Source organism: Oreochromis niloticus, unplaced genomic scaffold (assembly GCF_001858045.2).
Source record: "Oreochromis niloticus isolate F11D_XX unplaced genomic scaffold, O_niloticus_UMD_NMBU tig00008362_pilon, whole genome shotgun sequence".
Lineage (NCBI taxonomy): Eukaryota > Metazoa > Chordata > Actinopteri > Cichliformes > Cichlidae > Oreochromis > Oreochromis niloticus.
The window spans coordinates 4,251-22,426 of NW_020329143.1; the positions used below are offsets into that span (position 1 = coordinate 4,251).

At 42.7% G+C, this 18,176-nt stretch overlaps 1 protein-coding gene and 1 long non-coding RNA gene across 3 annotated transcripts; one reads left to right on the forward strand and one right to left on the reverse strand.

Moving 5' to 3' along the window:
• Positions 1-517: 517 nt before the first annotated feature.
• LOC109198359 (uncharacterized) lies at positions 518-3,831 on the reverse strand. 2 transcript variants are annotated; one of them, XM_019353830.2, is made up of 5 exons: positions 3,718-3,831; positions 1,762-1,825; positions 1,167-1,314; positions 928-1,018; positions 518-766 (listed from the first exon to the last, which is right to left on the reverse strand). In XM_019353830.2, exons 1-5 carry the CDS (start codon positions 3,774-3,776, stop codon positions 706-708), a joined length of 423 nt encoding a protein of 140 aa, XP_019209375.1. In that variant the 5' UTR covers positions 3,777-3,831; the 3' UTR covers positions 518-705. The 2 variants fall into 2 exon arrangements, with proteins under 2 accessions (XP_019209375.1, XP_019209376.1); XM_019353831.2 differs by lacking the exon at positions 928-1,018.
• A 499-nt stretch (positions 3,832-4,330) lies between these two features.
• On the forward strand, positions 4,331-9,984 carry LOC112845644 (uncharacterized). The gene is made up of 3 exons (XR_003218512.1): positions 4,331-4,655; positions 7,699-7,918; positions 9,942-9,984. It is a non-coding gene; the product is annotated as an uncharacterized LOC112845644 (long non-coding RNA).
• Positions 9,985-18,176: the final 8,192 nt, after the last annotated feature.

The following is an 18,176-nucleotide window of genomic DNA, read 5'->3' on the forward strand; positions in this document are numbered from 1 at the left end:
TAACAAGTGCTTAAAGATTTAAAATTGGTTCTTTGCCAAGTTTTCTGTTATGTGCACACACATTCCTTGACTTAGGCGCTTTTAATTCTCCAATAATGGTCAGTGCAAAGTGTTTACACAAACAAAAAACAAAACCAATTTTAATCTTTTTTTCAAATCGGGCTTAGAAGAAACAGCTGCGCTTCACTAGCACACTGAGGCATTTGGCAGTCTTGTCCATCCAAGGTGGCTGAGAGCATTAGGCAGGTAAGTACTGCAGATCTCTCCAGGAAAGCTACTGTGGAAATAAAAGAAATTATTTTACTGCTGTAAACACTGAGTTGAATTAACAGAGAATTGAATAATCAAACCTTTTACTTTGTTAAATCTCACAAAAATTTGTCTTTTGAACAAATTGTTGTTTTAGTTAACGACCTCGGGTGAAACCAACTCTGGTCAGCTGTACAGAAACGATCAAAATAAACAAACAGACTCTTCAAATGAGAAATGTCAAAGTAAATTGAGTTTTATAGCACATTTAACACATCAACCAATGCGACTAAAAGGTAATAAGAGAGATGTACTGCTCCAGCTGTGTATTGCTAGCTGTAGGGAGGCTTTTTATCTTGTTTACAGCATCTCTCCTGAGCAGGAAGCTCTGCCAGCCCAGCTGGGCTCTGAGCCAGACGTTATAGTACGAGTGGACCAAGATGATGGTGCTTCCCATCACACTCCACTCGCCAAATACAGTCTCTGATACACCATAGCACACCACGCACACCGCAACCTGGTGAGGTAACAAATCACTGACAGTGAGGCAGAGACAGTGCTGATGCATTACATGACAGTGTCTGTTTACAGTCAGAACTTAGCAAAGAGTTGGTGTGTGTGTGTGTGTGTGTGTGTGACACATAGCAGAAACTCCAGCAATCTGTAGCTCCCATTTACACAATATATGACTTCATCCATGTTCTACACTGGAGCTGTACGAAACTCCTCCACCATGAAGAGAACAACAGATCAACAGAGTGCCAAGCACCTGGCGGTAGAGTGTTTCAGAGTTATTATGGAATTAAAAACAAGCAAATATACATGTTTAATTATTATTGGGCTGAACTGTTTGGGTAGAGCAAGTTTAAACTATTTAATTTAACGTTTTTGCACACTGCGATGCGGTTGTGTGTTACCTGGAGAGAGGTGAGGATTGAGGAGGAGATGATGATGAGAAGCCAGAAGTCCATGTGGAAGAACTGGCAGATCATATAAGCCATGTACGCTGGAAAGATCAGCAGGAAGAGACAGAGAGAAACTGCACGGAAGTGCTTCCACAAACTCCTACGGGACGGGCAGCAAAACCAGCATATGAGAAAGCAGGCAGGTTGATAGCAGGCTTTGCAAACACACTTTCAGTCAGATTGATGTCAAAAAGACAAACTGCCTGTTTAGGAATGAAGAAAGAAGGACAGTACACCGTAGTATTACTTAATTTATGATGTTAGCATGAGTTGTACTGATGACCATAGATAATGAATTCTGTGATAATTAACTAACTGCCCATAGTTATTAATAGTTGTTTATGATCAGTAAAAATAAAACAAACAGTGGGACACAGAGTTTTCTTAAAAATAAACACATGAAAAAAGTCTTTGGTATATTATCTTAGTTGCCTCTAGATGCTCCCAGGGCTAGGACTATAGGATCAGCTATCTCCAGCATGGACTGCAGGATGGAAGCAGCAACAATAAAGAGGACGATAGAGAGGAGGAAGGCTCTGTGGATGACCTGCAGCTCAATGAGGCCAGTTTGGACAGCAAGGATTAGCAAGGTGATAGCTTCAGTCATCCCCCTGCACAGAGAGGAAACACATTAGAGTTGACACACCACACAATTATATGCCTTGGCTTGCATTCAAGTTGGAGATCATATACACGTTTATCCAGACTTGACCTTTGGGTATACAATGTCAATTATTTTATCCTATTAGACAGTTGTGTGAAATGCAGACATCCTTAAAGAATAGTTCTAGATATGTGTGTTTCCACACGAAGAGAGGTTGAAACAGACTAAACTAACACACACGTGTGTGTGTGTGTGTGCATGTGTGCACGTGTGTGTGCGCGTGAGTACAAAGCTAAAGCACGAAAATGAGTGCGAGTGTTTGCGGATGGCACGTTATCTAAACACGGTGAAACAGCAAAGTCAGAGAAGAAGAACAAGCACCACAGCTAGCTCTGCGAGCCTGCTGCAGTGTGAAATGACACATTTGTGGGCGCTTCCCATGGTGGCGGCATGAAAAGAAGAAAAGGAGAAAGGATGGATGAGTTGGTGCTTAGCGGTGTTGTGCTAAAAAAATGATCGTCTTCCAAAAACCGATCGCTCGTATTTAAACTGCTATAATAACTTGTTGGTCTATAATATGTGAAACATATATCAAATGTATCCTTCATGGATGAAATCAAGTCATCTTGAGCCACAAACAACATTCCTATAACAAGGTAGAAGCTGCAAAGAGTTTTTGGTAGTGACTTTTATATATGCTTTATTTATCTAGTTCCAAAAATGTGGTTGACGTTAAAAAAAAAAGTGTTTGTTAGTTTTTTAAAAAGCGTAATCTGTGCAAGAGGACAGCAGATGTTGCAAGAAATCTAAGAATAGTTGTTTAAAGTTATTTGAAGTGGACAAAGAGGATAAGGCGTTTGTAAACCCTGTTGAGGGAAGTCTATCTAGCAAGATATGTAAAGATATTGGAGATTAAAAAAGCCCTAGGGAACATAGGAAATAATTATTTGTCAGGCAATGACTTGTTGGCAGAAGAAGAGTGGTCCTTGGTAGCCATGACAAGAAGGAGGTCCATAAATGGGGCTGGGCTGTTTGTTGCTGGCAGGTAAAAGAAAAACACAGAGAAAAATGAAAATCAGGGGAAGTCCAGGCCTTGGAATTTTCACTCCAAGGTCCCCTGCCTGGACCTCCCCCTAGCAGATGAACATAGAGAGGTAGGGTAGGTGAGCCTAGGGCTCGAACCCGGGCCTCTATGGTACTAAGCTGCTAGCCCGCCACATGTCGCCACATGACGGGCAAACAAAGCGGGAAAATTCCTCTATTTAAAGACCACAACGCGTACATCACGCACCCAGCCTTTTGGAAATGAGCTGGAGACCAGGCATTTTTGCACTCCAATACTTAGTAAATTTCACACACTCACACCTGATTTTTTCCCTGCACACCTCTTTGGTTTGGGCCTGTTTCTTCCTTGGTTGATATATGTGTAACTGATACATGAGATTGGCCTTACCGCTGTATGGACTGATATATAGGGTGCCTTAAAGGCCGCCTTAAAACTAAGTGTTTCCCTGAGCTTTTAATTGCGGCTTGAAAAAAGTAAAAAGAAATGAAAAAAGAGAGAGAGAGAAAATGGAGGCAGGCTTGAGCTTCGTCTTTCACTCTGGGCCTACCCTGCTGTAGCAGACGGACTACATCAGAGACTCGAACTAGGGTCGTTAAACTCTGGAGTCCGAATGCTGGCCTCTTAACGCTGTACACCACTCAGCAGGGCGAGTAAACTTTGGAAAAAAAAGGACATTTATCTTTTGTCCTTCAATTTTTTATTTTTTTTTGTTATCGTTTTTCTAAATCTATTAAGCTTCTTGTGCAATATTGTTCCACACAAATTACACATGGACATCTAGCTATTTTTTTTATTGGCATTCACAAAATGGGACTGGATGTTGGACGGCTTACCAAAGCCTTCCTGCTACCCGAATCCCTGCTTGGAAACCTGCTGGCCGCGGCGGCACCATGTTCTCACCACACTCTTCCGCTTCAGCTGTCTTTTTTGCCTCATGGCTATACCCACACTGACCACTCCTTCAATGAAGGTAAATACAAGCAGGTCATTCTGAAAAAGACACACAGCTTATCATCTTATCCTTCTACAACACCTAAAAGCACTCTGTTCATTTCTTCGCTAGATTAGCCGCTAGCATACACGCTGCTGTGTTAGAGGCTTGTTGCTACCTAGTTAGCCATGCTGCACACCTGTTACTCTGTATTTGTCAATGATTCGGCACTCCTTCGGTTTTGTTATCCATTTTTAGACAGTAATGAGATCATCTGCACACTCCACAGAGCTCCAGAGTTACTGTTCATAGCAAAAGTGTAATGCTGTCCTTGGAGATTTTCACCTAAGACTGTGAGTGTGAGTGTGTAATGGATTTCAAAGTGTTTAAGTGTTCAGAGCACTCTACAGCCTGGTAAGGTGGCAAGTTTGAAAAGAGCAGCAGAAGGTATCAGTACTGTAGTGTAACTTGTTCTTTTCCTTTCCTAACAGTGAACAGAGTGCCGATTATATCGACAGCTACGTCCACCCGGGGTGAAAGTAGTGTGGGAGACCATCAGGACCCAGCTGGGTTTCCTTGGTCCAGAGGTTTGGAGAAACCTCTTCCTTTTCTTTCATCACAGCTGTCCTGTGCCAGATGTTCTGTTGACCCACTGAGAGAGGCGTGTTTGAGAAAGATCAGGAAGACTGAAGCTCATGGTAGGAATGAAGGAGGACCTTGTGAGCTCCACCAGCAGCTCCCTCACAAGGAACTGTTCACAAGTCCACTGCAGGCACGCCCCAGAAGATGGATAAAGGCAGCGTTTCATGAAGACACTGGAACCAATCTATCTTCATAACAGTGAGTTTTATCAACAGGTCATATGCTCTTGAGACATAGTCTGGCGATAGCGATTATACACAAATTGTGGGTGTGTTTAAATTGTAGCAGCTATGTGGTGTAGCTTATAGCAACATGTACTGTGTGCTCTGGATGCTTTGTAGGTGAAAGCAGCATAGTTCACTACAAAAAGCTTTCATGGTCAACATTTCTGCCTCTATAAAGCAAAAATGTATCAGGAATTCATAGATCAAACTTTATGAGTCCCTCGGGTGGGTTCAGCCTATCATGCATTTTAATCTCCTTTCCAATAAACACAGAGTGACATGATTTGAAAGTTGAAATTGTTTCCAATTAACCAACTTGTTTCATTTGAGTTTATCTGATAAAAAAAATGCTGGTAAGTAAGCTTGTTGCAGTATTGGATGTAAATTGTGTATGCTGCTGAAATATCTAACAGACCAAAATATTTTTCAGTGGTGAATGATATTAGGAAAACCCGTAGATCTTGTTTTCTAACTGCATTGTAAGTAGCAGACAATGAGGGATGGCGTTCAGCTGCAGTTAAAGAGGCTAATGTTTACAGCCGTACCCAAGCTGCCCCTGCCTTTGGCCACACAGCTGTGTAAATACATTTGGCGAGGTGGCTTTTGGTCTGACTGTAGACTGAGTTTAAATGACAGTTGCACTTGCACTGGGTGACTGATCTCCATTTCCTGGACAGTAAAAGCAGGGTTTCCCTTCTTGGAGTTAGTCAAGTCAGATTTTAGGGTAAGTTAAAGAGGTTGTTGTCTATATTATGCTAAATGCTCATGCCTCCATGGATAATGCTGCAGTTTCCCAGACATGGATTAAGCCTAGTGCTAGGCTTAAAGTTGTTTAAATGGAGGTCTTCACTGAATTATTCTTTTAATCTGGGACTAGAAATAACCCATATCTGGGAAACCCTTTGAAAACATCTTTAGTAGGCATTATAAAAAAAAAACTTGCTGAAGTGCATTTTTAGAATAATTTGAAACATGAATTCTGTCCATGATTACTTTCAAGCAGACTTCTTCTAAAATTGCAAGGGTCATAGTTGCCTCGGTCTGTCATAGCGTTCGATGTCTGTACTTTAGCCCAGACAGATCTGTGTTAAACCACTGTGAGATATTGGTCATCTGTGTGCTTGTGCAAGTGTGTCTGAAACTGGGGGACCTGATCATAAATGTGTGTCTCCATTGAGCTACAAAGAAAAGTGCTTCAAAGTGTTGGTTCTGGCATATAAATGAGACAGACCCCAGTGAAATTTAACTGGGGTGATGGGTAAAAATGAACTCCTACCCACAGGAAGGCAGCAGCTCTGCTGTCTGTAGAGACAAGGTCAGAGTTTCTGACCGTCAATCATTTAGGGATGAAAAGTAATCTTTGCCTAAATGTAATAGTTGATTGCACTGCAGCACAGCTTTCTTGATGAGGAAGAGCAGCTGTGCTGTGATGTCAGCTTCAGCTGCCCAGCATGCACACCTGAAATGTTGGTGGTTTCAGTTGATGGGAAGAGAAAGCTATATCACTTTCAGCAAAACGAAAGGTGCTCATTGTCGATGTTCTTTGTTTTGTGTCTTTATGCATATATTTCTATATACCTTCCATGGTTAGACTTTATTGTTTCTCTGATGTTGCTCTGATGGCCGTGACTTTTTGATGGCGTCTTTGTTGCTGAATAGGGCTGCCACGATTAGTCGACTAGTCACGATTACAGTCACGACTGATTTAATAGTCGACGCGTGGTTTGAAGCTTTGTAAGATCACAAAAGACGCAGGAATAAGTAGTAGGATTTAAGAGTGTAATAACGGACTGAAACAGAAGATGGCAGCACTGCATGTACAAGGATGCCAGCTGCCGTTACGCTCCGAAGAAGAAGAAGAAGAAGCAGTGTCCAGAATTCATAGCGCGGCCCTGCTCAGTTTTCAACAATGGCGGCAGCTAGTTAGTTTTAATATTACTCTTATTAATCTTTCTGGGTCACAAACTAAACGTTTAACATATTTTCAGGCGAGAATGTAGCTGTGTAAACCTCAAATATCTGCTCAGTTTATCAAGACACCGCATATTTTCAAAAGCGCTCCGACGTTTTCGGAGACGTCTGTTACCCACTAGCTCCAAAGCTAGCCGGGGGCAAGGCTCACTAGAGCCCGTGAGAACACCGGACTCCAGGCAAATCGTTTTCAAACGCACCACCGTCTTTCGCTACTCAGGTTGAACATATATAAGTCAGTTAGATAACTTAAAAATGTTATTGTTTGGCCTTTTTTTTTTTTTTTTTTAGTATTTTATTTGTTCCTGAGTAAATCGGTTTGGCTGAGATTAAAGTTATAGTTCATACACGGCCGAATAAACGTCAAGCAGACAACTGATTATCAGAAGTGTGAGATGTTCAGAATATACTCCGGTGTCCCGTTATATTTTAGATAGCAAGGAGTTTATTAAACTTTACCGAAACAATCTGTAAATCTCATTAAATTTAATAAACTATCATCTTGTCTTTATTTTTAGTTAGCACATACCCTAAACCAGGGGTGCCCAATCCTAGTCCTCGAGAGCTACTGTCCTGCAGCTTTTAGATGCATCCCTACTCCAACATAGCTGAATCAAATGGTTTGATGACCTCTTCAGCATGTCATCAAGTTTGGCAAAGGCCTGATAACAAGACATTCATTTGATTCAGGTGTGTTGGAACAAGGATGAATCTAAAAGCTGCAGGACAGTAGCTCTCGAGGACTAGGATTGGGCACCCCTGCCCTAAACACTTAAAACTGTAAGCTAATGTTATATAAGAGCAGATGCTGCTGGTGCAATAAGCTGTACGTTTTACGTCCAATGGATGCATGATCCGATTAGTCGACTAATCGCAAAAATAATCGGTGACTAGTTGACTATCAAAATAATTGTTTGTGGCAGCCCTAGTGGACTTTGATTCCAAGTTAATACTAGCTAGTGTTTCTCACTGGTTTTGGGCGGTGGAGTAAAAGGGATTGGTTGCTGGCTGTTTGTAATGTTAGCCTTGTCTTTGCTTTCTTACAGGCAGGATAAAGACATGGTGATAAATGAGTGTGTGGGCCGTCTGCTGAGGACCAGGAGCTCAGGACACTCAGACGGGGGCGTCGCAGCAGGAGTCACCGCGCACCACAATCCTCTGCTGTTCTGAGATGTCACACTCCTGCCTGCACATAGAAACCACAGTGAAGTCAAAGTTCCACCTGCACCTCCACCTGTTCTTGCAACAGCATGAACACTGACAGAGGTGAGACAGCAGAAGAGTTTTTGTCTATTTTTTGTTTTGTTTTGTTTTTTACTAAGTTAAGGAATTAAGTGAAGAAGAGTGATTAAATAAATTGTTTCTTGCAGTTTTGATTTAATGATTGTGTTTAGGATTATTTCAGAAACATGTTTAGAGGATCTTTGTAAGCCTGTATTTCCTTTAAAAGAAGGGAAGCACTTCTTCATTCTACAGAAAAGGTGACACATTACAGATGACTTCATAAAAACCACAGTGAGCCAGTTGGATAAACAGCAGCCTAATCAGACTTCTGCAGAGTCTCAAAGTTTTTTTGGAGTCTGCTTCTTGTGTCCAACAGGACGAATTCTGTCCATAAACAAAGGATTTGAAAATGTACCCATTTTTGTTTTCGTTTTACTTTGCTGATCTGACACCACTTGTGCCAAAAATCCGGACAAATGTCATTTGACCAAGGAGCAAATCTGAGCCAAATAGACTGATCATTTTTTTCACGTGGCGTCTCATCAGAGGACACTTTTCCTTTTCCAAGCTCCTGTAGAACTGGCAGAAAAATCCTGGAAGCGCTGTCTGAATTCTGTTTCGAGACATGTAATCACAGACACATATTTCCCTTTTTTAGCAGAAAGGTTGGCCTGTGGATAAGCAGTTCTGGTCTTGGACAGTGTGGGGAAGTGCACAACGTTGAAGTTGCGCAGTTGTGTCTTAAAGAGATTGAGCTTCACACAAAATGCTTTCATGTGCGCATAAAGTTGTGGTACAAGCTGCTCTTTCCCTTGTAGGCTCTTGTTCAGGGTGGTTAAATGATCAGTAAGATCATCTAAAATGCAAGGTCTGCCAACCATAGAGGGTCATTCAGCTCATGAAGAGGTCGGTCCTTCTCTTTCAAAATGGTCAATTTCTGATCTCAGGGAGTAAAGACGCTTCAGCACGGCACCGCGGCTTAGCCAGCGCGCCTCCGAGTGGTAGAGTAGATCCCCATATTCAGCATCCGCATCAGAAAGGAAAGCCTGAAGTTCTCCGTGGTACAGTCCACTTGCTCGAATTATGTTGACAGTTTTTACAATAGTGTTCATTACATCTCCAAGATTGACTGTCTTGGCACAAAGGGCTTCTTGGTGAACAGTACAGTGCATTTCAACAGCCTCACCTCCAGCCTCTTTCACCTCAGCGCACATCGTAGACGCCATTCCTTTGTGTGCACCCGCCATAGCTGGAGCCCCGTCTGTTGTATCTTCACACAGCTTGTCCCATTTAAGTCCCATTTTGTCAATTGAGTCTGACACAGCTTCAAAAGTATCCATACCTGTTGTTGTGCCTTTTAGACTCTTAAGATCGAGCAGCTCCTCTGTAACTCCACGTCTTGCGAGGAGTTGGGCCACCTCATAGCTGGCTATTGTAGCCTTTTCCTGGACTTTTTGAGCACAAAAAAAATACTGTTGCTGACCCTGCAGGACAGCTACCATTTGCTTTACTTTCTGCTCTCGCTCAGCACCAGTGTAGGATGCATAGACCTGATGTTTGGTTTCATAATGACGTCGTACATTACACTCTTTCATAACTGCCACAGTTTCAGTGCAGATAAAACAGACACTTCCCTTGGATTCTTTGAAGAAATATTCACTCTCCCACCGTGTCTGAAATTTTCTGCACTCACTTTCTACCTTTCGCTTCTTTGGTTCTGCCATGTTCAGTAACTTGGGGTAAATTTCTTCTAGGATTGTCCTTTCTGGTGGAGCAACTGCCTTGATCAACAGCAGCTCCCCTGGTGTTAAAACTAAGAAGTGCCATACACTCAAGCAAAAGTTGAAGTGCGGGCCAATTAAAATGGACCGCGGGCCGTAGTTTGGACACCCCTGCTATAGACATTAGCACACACTCCAACAGGTTTTCATCCTCTAGAGTCACTTGGATGACACTGAAAACACTACGTCCAGATAAACTCCGTGTATATAGTGTATTATCTTACAAAAAATACAAACAAATATAAAACAAGTATTTTATTTCTAAATGTAATGCTTCCTTTTAGGAGGAAGGTGGAGGCGCAGCTCCAGCAGAGCAACACCAGAGGTGTGTGGAGAGGACTGAACACCATCACTGGACGGAGCACTGTGAGCGGAGGGGTCCAGAGTCTGGAGACCAGGTTCTGGCTAACAGATTGAACCAGTTGTTTAACAGGTTTGATTCAGTAGCCCTTCCCTCCCCCATCCACCAGAGCTCGTCACACCTCTCTGCAACCCCCCACAGCACCGGGGACATGAAATGCACCTCACCTGTCCCCTTTTCCTTCAACCACTCTACTGGGTCTAAGTCGTCTCCACCTGCTACGGCGGCTGAGGTCCTTTGGGTGAACAGGACAGTCCTAAGGACATTTTATGACACTGTGGTGGCGTCTGCTATTTTCTATGCTGTGGTCTGCTGGAGTGGTGGAATGGCAGAGAGGGACGGGGGAAACTCAACAAGCTGGTCAGGAGGGCCAGCTCTGTCCTGGACTGTCCGCTGAAGTCCATCGAGCAGGTTGGGGAGGAGAGGATGTTGTCTAAGCTAACATCCATCATGGACAACACCTCCCACCCCCTGCATGAGACTGTACGAGCACTGAGCAGCTCCTTCAGCAGTGGACTTTTACGCCCACAGTGTAGGAAGGAGCGCTACCGCAGGTCATTCTTACCAGCAGCTGTCAGACTCTATAATGCAGCTTAACATTCCTTTGGTCATCTTACTCACCAGCTTGTTAGTTTACTCTACATTTTATACATATCTCCGTACAATTTCTCAATTTTCGATACATATTCTGTACATTGTTACCTGTATATACGAACTTCGGTTGCTTACGTTCATAGGACCACCCTGTGTCTTCCTTTATATTTATTTCCCTTGCTGTAAGGGTTAGAAATTTCTGATCCGTGGGATTATAAAGGTTTATTCTATTCTATTCTATGTTTTATATTGTTTGTATTTTATTGTATTTTCCTTCTGCTATCTGTACCTCAGCTGAGGAAACGCAAAAATTTCCCCGCCGTGGGATCAATAAAATCTTATCTTATCTTATCTAACAGAATGAACCTTTTGGGATTTAGTTACCTGGATGATTGAGCATGCATCAAGACATAACTGGACCCAGTTGCACTTTTGTTTGTAGGGAGTGACACGTCACGGTGTAAGAAATCTTCACTTTTGTTCCAGTTTCTTACATAAACACCCTCATCCTTATACAAAATATTATACTCGCTCCAAAAATAGTAAATCTAGCAACATCTGTGTCTGAAACACAACGTTTCTAATATGATTAGATCAAATTTGCACTTTCCTGAAAAGAGAGTGACACGTCCAGTTGCATAAAAACCTTTTCTATAGACATTAGCACACACTCCAGCAGCTTTTCATCCCTTTGAACCCAAAGAGTCATTGCTCAGGACCCCAAACTTTCTAAATGTAATGCTTCCTTTGATGAGAACAATGTTTTCACTTTCTGAAATGCAGTTGCAGAAAACCTGAGCTAAAACCTGAGCTATGCTATTTCATCTGGAATGGCTTATTCTTTGTAGAAAGGTTTTTCTACTCATATATTATCCACCCTCTGTTTAGACTTGCAAAGATTTTTCCCAGCAATTCCATGTGTTTTATTGCCCCATGAAAAAGGTAAGATGAGTGAATTTAGGTTTTTAAAAAATGTTTTAGGAAGGAACACAAGGAGATTTTGAAAAAAGTACAACCGCTTAGGCAAAATTCTCATCTTTATATGATTAACTCTACCAATGAGTGATTTAGGAAGCGTATTCCAGAACTGTTTACTTGACTGAAGCTCAGATATTAAGGGAGAAAAGTTAGATTTTAATAGAGAGGAATAGCTTTTGTAACCTGAATGCCCAGATAAGTGAGCTTCTCATAAGCCATACTTTTTTTTAACCCAATTTAAATCTTTCTAATATTTCAAACAAATAGGGCCATTCGATCTGGTCCAATGCCTTCTCAGCGTCGCGTGCCAAAACTGCCAACTCTTCTTTAGGTCTGGCAGTGGAGTAAATAGTGGAGTCCCGCTCTATCTGCCATTCCCGAACAGAGATGAGCAAGTTTCTCCGTGACTGCAGCTGCCAGTCAAAGCTGTAAAGATGAGGTTTAGCCCAATTGAACAGCCTTGTGTTATATGATGCAAAATACATCCTGAAATTATGATGATAGAGCAAGCCAAGTAGAAGCAACTAAAAAAAAATGAAGATAAAAAAAAAAAAAATATTCAGGTTAACTTATTGTACTTGTATGTATGTGTGACTTTACAATGTGAAAAGGCATTATGGCTCCTTAGAGGAGCTTAACTGTAAATCCTGCTCAGTGTGAGGAGCAGCAGTGATGGTTTAGACATTTGTTGGCACATGAGTGGCTGATGCGAATTTGAAGTCAATTGAGACAAAATGTAGAAAGAAAAGCCCAAATGACGGGATGTAAATAATGCATTAAAGATTGTCTTTTTCTTTTAAAAAGAAGCTTGAGTGTGTGCATGTACTTTCTATTAATGATGTGAATATTGAGGACAAGGCTGTGCTTATTAGGTGCTAATAATTTGCTGTAAAAGTGTGGGAGACAGTATGAAAAAATGAAGGCAGAGTTGTTAGCCTGAAGAGAAAAAGTGCACGTTGTCCAAGGTGGAGTAATAAGCGAGCAAATAGTTGAGGAATGAAGAGCTGGCAAGCATGGGTATTTTGGGTGAATAAAGGGTAATAAGAGAGATGTAGTAGTGCAGGCGGAGTATTGGCGAGAGCAGGGAAAAGGAAAAAGGAGAGGCGACTTGGCGCCTCCCGTCCCCCAAGTCCGGGCCGTGGCAGCGAGTCCGTGAGGGAGTCGAACTCGGGACGCTCTGCTCCAGAGCGCTCCGTCACACGTCTTACACCAAAGGCCGGCATGGAAAATAGGGGGAAAAAAAGGACTTTTATCTTCTGTTCTTCAACACTTGTTTTGGGGGGGGCGAGGCGGGCCGGGCCGGGCCGGGCTCTCTAAATGACCTATTAACTTTCTTCTGCAATATTCTTCCACACAAATTACACATGGAAACCCAGCAATTTTTCCATTGCCATTCACTATGGGACTGCCAATGTTGGACGGCTTACCAAGGCAAAGCCTTCCTGCTACCCGGAATCAGCTTTCCTGCTCGGAGACCTGCTGGCGGCGCCACTATGTTTACACCACGCTCTTCAACTTCGGCTTTTTTGCCTCGTTTCAGCACACCTACCTAGTCCCACTCATCAATGAAGGTAAATACAAGCAGGTCATTCTGAAAACACACACAGCTTATCATCTTATCCTTCTACAACACCTAAAAGCACTCTGTTCATTTCTTCGCTAGATTAGCCGCTAGCATACACGCTGTGTTAGAGGCTTGTTGCTACCTAGTTAGCCATGCTGCACACCTGTTACTTATTTTCCCTTGCTGTATTGTCAATGATTCAGCACTCCTTCGGTTTTGTTATCCATTTTTAGACAGTCATGAGATCATCTGCACACTCCACAGAGCTCCAGAGTTACTGTTCATAGAGCAACACCAGAGGTATGTGGAGAGGACTGAATACCATCACTGGACGGAGCACTGTGAGCGGAGGGGGTCCAGAGTCTGGAGACCAGGTTCTGGCTAACAGATTGAACCAGTTGTTTAACAGGTTTGATTCAGTAGCCTTCCCTCCCCCATCCACCAGAGCTCGTCACACCTCTCTGCAACCCCCATAGCACCGGGGACATGAAATGCACCTCACCTGTCCCACTTTTCCTTCTCCTTCAACCACTCTACTGGGTCTAAGTCGTCTCCACCTGCTACGGCGGCTGAGGTCCTTTGGGGTGAACAGGACACTCCTAAGGACATTTATGACACTGTGGTGGCGTCGGCTATTTTCTATGCTGTGGTCTGCTGGCGTGGTGGAATGGCAGAGAGGGACAGGGGGAAACTCAACAAGCTGGTCAGGAGGGCCAGCTCTGTCCTGGACTGTCCGCTGAAGTCCATCGAGCAGGTTGGGGAGGAGAGGATGTTGTCTAAGCTAACATCCATCATGGACAACACCTCCCACCCCCTGCATGAGACAGTATGAGCACTGAGCAGCTCCTTCAGCAGTGGACTTTTACGCCCACAGTGTAGGAAGGAGCGCTACCGCAGGTCATTCTTACCAGCAGCTGTCAGACTCTATAATGCAGCTTAACATTCCTTTGGTCATCTTACTCACCAGCTTGTTAGTTTACTCTACATTTTATACATATCGCCGTACAATTTTCTCAATTTTTCTATACATATTCTGTACATTGTTACCTGTATATACGAACTTCGGTTGCTTACGTTCATAGGACCACCCTGTGTCTTCCTTTATATTTATTTTCCCTTGCTGTAAGGGTTAGAATTTCTGATCCGTGGGATTATAAAGGTTATTCTATTCTATTCTATGTTTATATTTGTTTGTATTTTATTTGTATTTTCCTTCTGCTATCTGTACCTCAGCTGAGGAAACGCAAAATTTCCCCGCCGTGGGATCAATAAAATCTTATCTTATCTTATCTAACAGAATGAACCTTTGGGATTTAGTTACCTGGATGATTGAGCATGCATCAAGACATAACTGGACCCAGTTTGCACTTTGTTTGTAGGGAGTGACACGTCACGGTGTAAGAAATCTTCACTTTTGTTCCAGTTTCTTACATAAACACCCTCATCCTTATACAAAATATTATACTCGCTCCAAAAATAGTAAATCTAGCAACATCTGTGTCTGAAACACAACGTTTCTAATATGATTAGATCAAATTTGCACTTTCCTGAAAGAGAGTGACACGTCCAGTTGCATAAAACCTTTTCTATAGACATTAGCACACACTCCAGCAGCTTTTCATCCCTTTGAACCCAAAGAGTCATTGCTCAGGACCCCAAACTTTCTAAATGTAATGCTTCCTTTGATGAGAACAATGTTTTTCACTTTCTGAAATGCAGTTGCAGAAAACCTGAGCTAAACCTGAGCTATGCTATTTCATCTGGAATGGCTTATTCTTTGTAGAAAGGTTTTCTACTCATATATATCCACCCTCTGTTTTAGACTTGCAAAGATTTTCCCAGCAATTCCATGTGTTTTATTGCCCCATGAAAAAGGTAAGATGAGTGAATTTAGGTTTTTAAAAAATGTTTTAGGAAGGAACACAAGGAGATTTTGAAAAAAGTACAACCGCTTAGGCAAAATTCTCATCTTTATATGATTAACTCTACCAATGAGTGATTTAGGAAGCGTATTCCAGAACTGTTTACTTGACTGAAGCTCAGATATTAAGGGAGAAAAGTTAGATTTAATAGAGAGGAATAGCTTTTTGTAACCTGAATGCCCAGATAAGTGAGCTTCTCATAAGCCATACTTTTTTTAACCCAATTTAAATCTTCTAATATTTCAAACAAATAGGGCCATTCGATCTGGTCCAATGCCTTCTCAGCGTCGCGTGCCAAAACTGCCAACTCTTCTTTAGGTCTGGCAGTGGAGTAAATAGTGGAGTCCCGCTCTATCTGCCATTCCCGAACAGAGATGAGCAAGTTTCTCCGTGACTGCAGCTGCCAGTCAAAGCTGTAAAGATGAGGTTTTAGCCCAATTGAACAGCCTTGTGTTATATGATGCAAAATACATCCTGAAATTATGATGATAGAGCAAGCCAAGTAGAAGCAACTAAAAAAAATGAAGATAAAAAAAAAAAAAATATTCAGGTTAACTTATTGTACTTGTATGTATGTGTGACTTTACAATGTGAAAAGGCATTATGGCTCCTTAGAGGAGCTTAACTGTAAATCCTGCTCAGTGTGAGGAGCAGCAGTGATGGTTTAGACATTTGTTGGCACATGAGTGGCTGATGCGAATTGAAGTCAATTGAGACAAAATGTAGAAAGAAAAGCCCAAATGACGGGATGTAAATAATGCATTAAAGATTGTCTTTTTCTTTTAAAAAGAAGCTTGAGTGTGTGCATGTACTTTCTATTAATGATGTGAATATTGAGGACAAGGCTGTGCTTATTAGGTGCTAATAATTTGCTGTAAAAGTGTGGGAGACAGTATGAAAAAATGAAGGCAGAGTTGTTAGCCTGAAGAGAAAAAGTGCACGTTGTCCAAGTGGAGTAATAAGCGAGCAAATAGTTGAGGAATGAAGAGCTGGCAAGCATGGGTATTTGGGTGAATAAAGGGTAATAAGAGAGATGTAGTAGTGCAGGCGGAGTATTGGCGAGAGCAGGGAAAAGGAAAAAGGAGAGGCGACTTGGCGCCTCCCCGTCCCCAAGTCCGGGCCGTGGCAGCGAGTCCGTGAGGGAGTCGAACTCGGGACGCTCTGCTCCAGAGCGCTCCGTCACACGTCTTACACCAAAGGCCGGCATGGAAAATAGGGGGAAAAAAGGACTTTTATCTTCTGTTCTTCAACACTTGTTTTGGGGGGGCGAGGCGGGCCGGGCCGGGCCGGCTCTCTAAATGACCTATTAACTTTCTTCTGCAATATTCTTCCACACAAATTACACATGGAAACCCAGCAATTTTCCATTGCCATTCACTATGGGACTGCCAATGTTGGACGGCTTACCAAGGCAAAGCCTTCCTGCTACCCGGAATCAGCTTTCCTGCTCGGAGACCTGCTGGCGGCGCCACTATGTTTACACCACGCTCTTCAACTTCGGCTTTTTTGCCTCGTTTCAGCACACCTACCTAGTCCCACTCATCAATGAAGGTAAATACAAGCAGGTCATTCTGAAAAACACACACAGCTTATCATCTTATCCTTCTACAACACCTAAAAGCACTCTGTTCATTTCTTCGCTAGATTAGCCGCTAGCATACACGCTGTGTTAGAGGCTTGTTGCTACCTAGTTAGCCATGCTGCACACCTGTTACTCTGTATTTGTCAATGATTCAGCACTCCTTCGGTTTGTTATCCATTTTTAGACAGTCATGAGATCATCTGCACACTCCACAGAGCTCCAGAGTTACTGTTCATAGAGCAACACCAGAGGTATGTGGAGAGGACTGAATACCATCACTGGACGGAGCACTGTGAGCGGAGGGGTCCAGAGTCTGGAGACCAGGTTCTGGCTAACAGATTGAACCAGTTGTTTAACAGGTTTGATTCAGTAGCCCTTCCCTCCCCCATCCACCAGAGCTCGTCACACCTCTCTGCAACCCCCCATAGCACCGGGGACATGAAATGCACCTCACCTGTCCCACTTTCCTTCTCCTTCAACCACTCTACTGGGTCTAAGTCGTCTCCACCTGCTACGGCGGCTGAGGTCCTTTGGGGGTGAACAGGACACTCCTAAGGACATTTTATGACACTGTGGTGGCGTCGGCTATTTTCTATGCTGTGGTCTGCTGGCGTGGTGGAATGGCAGAGAGGGACAGGGGGAAACTCAACAAGCTGGTCAGGAGGGCCAGCTCTGTCCTGGACTGTCCGCTGAAGTCCATCGAGCAGGTTGGGGAGGAGAGGATGTTGTCTAAGCTAACATCCATCATGGACAACACCTCCCACCCCCTGCATGAGACAGTATGAGCACTGAGCAGCTCCTTCAGCAGTGGACTTTTACGCCCACAGTGTAGGAAGGAGCGCTACCGCAGGTCATTCTTACCAGCAGCTGTCAGACTCTATAATGCAGCTTAACATTCCTTTGGTCATCTTACTCAGCAGCTTGTTAGTTTACTCTACATTTTATACATATCGCCGTACAATTTCTCAATTTTTCTATACATATTCTGTACATTGTTACCTGTATATACGAACTTCGGTTGCTTACGTTCATAGGACCACCCTGTGTCTTCCTTTTATATTTTATTTTCCCTTGCTGTAAGGGTTAGAAATTTCTGATCCGTGGGATTATAAGGTTTATTCTATTCTATTCTATGTTTTATATTTGTTTGTATTTTATTTGTATTTCCTTCTGCTATCTGTACCTCAGCTGAGGAAACGCAAAAATTTCCCCGCCGTGGGATCAATAAAATCTTATCTTATCTTATCTAACAGAATGAACCTTTTGGGATTTAGTTACCTGGATGATTGAGCATGCATCAAGACATAACTGGACCCAGTTTGCACTTTTGTTTGTAGGGAGTGACACGTCACGGTGTAAGAAATCTTCACTTTTTGTTCCAGTTTCTTACATAAACACCCTCATCCTTATACAAAATATTATACTCGCTCCAAAATAGTAAATCTAGCAACATCTGTGTCTGAAACACAACGTTTCTAATATGATTAGATCAAATTTGCACTTTCCTGAAAAGAGAGT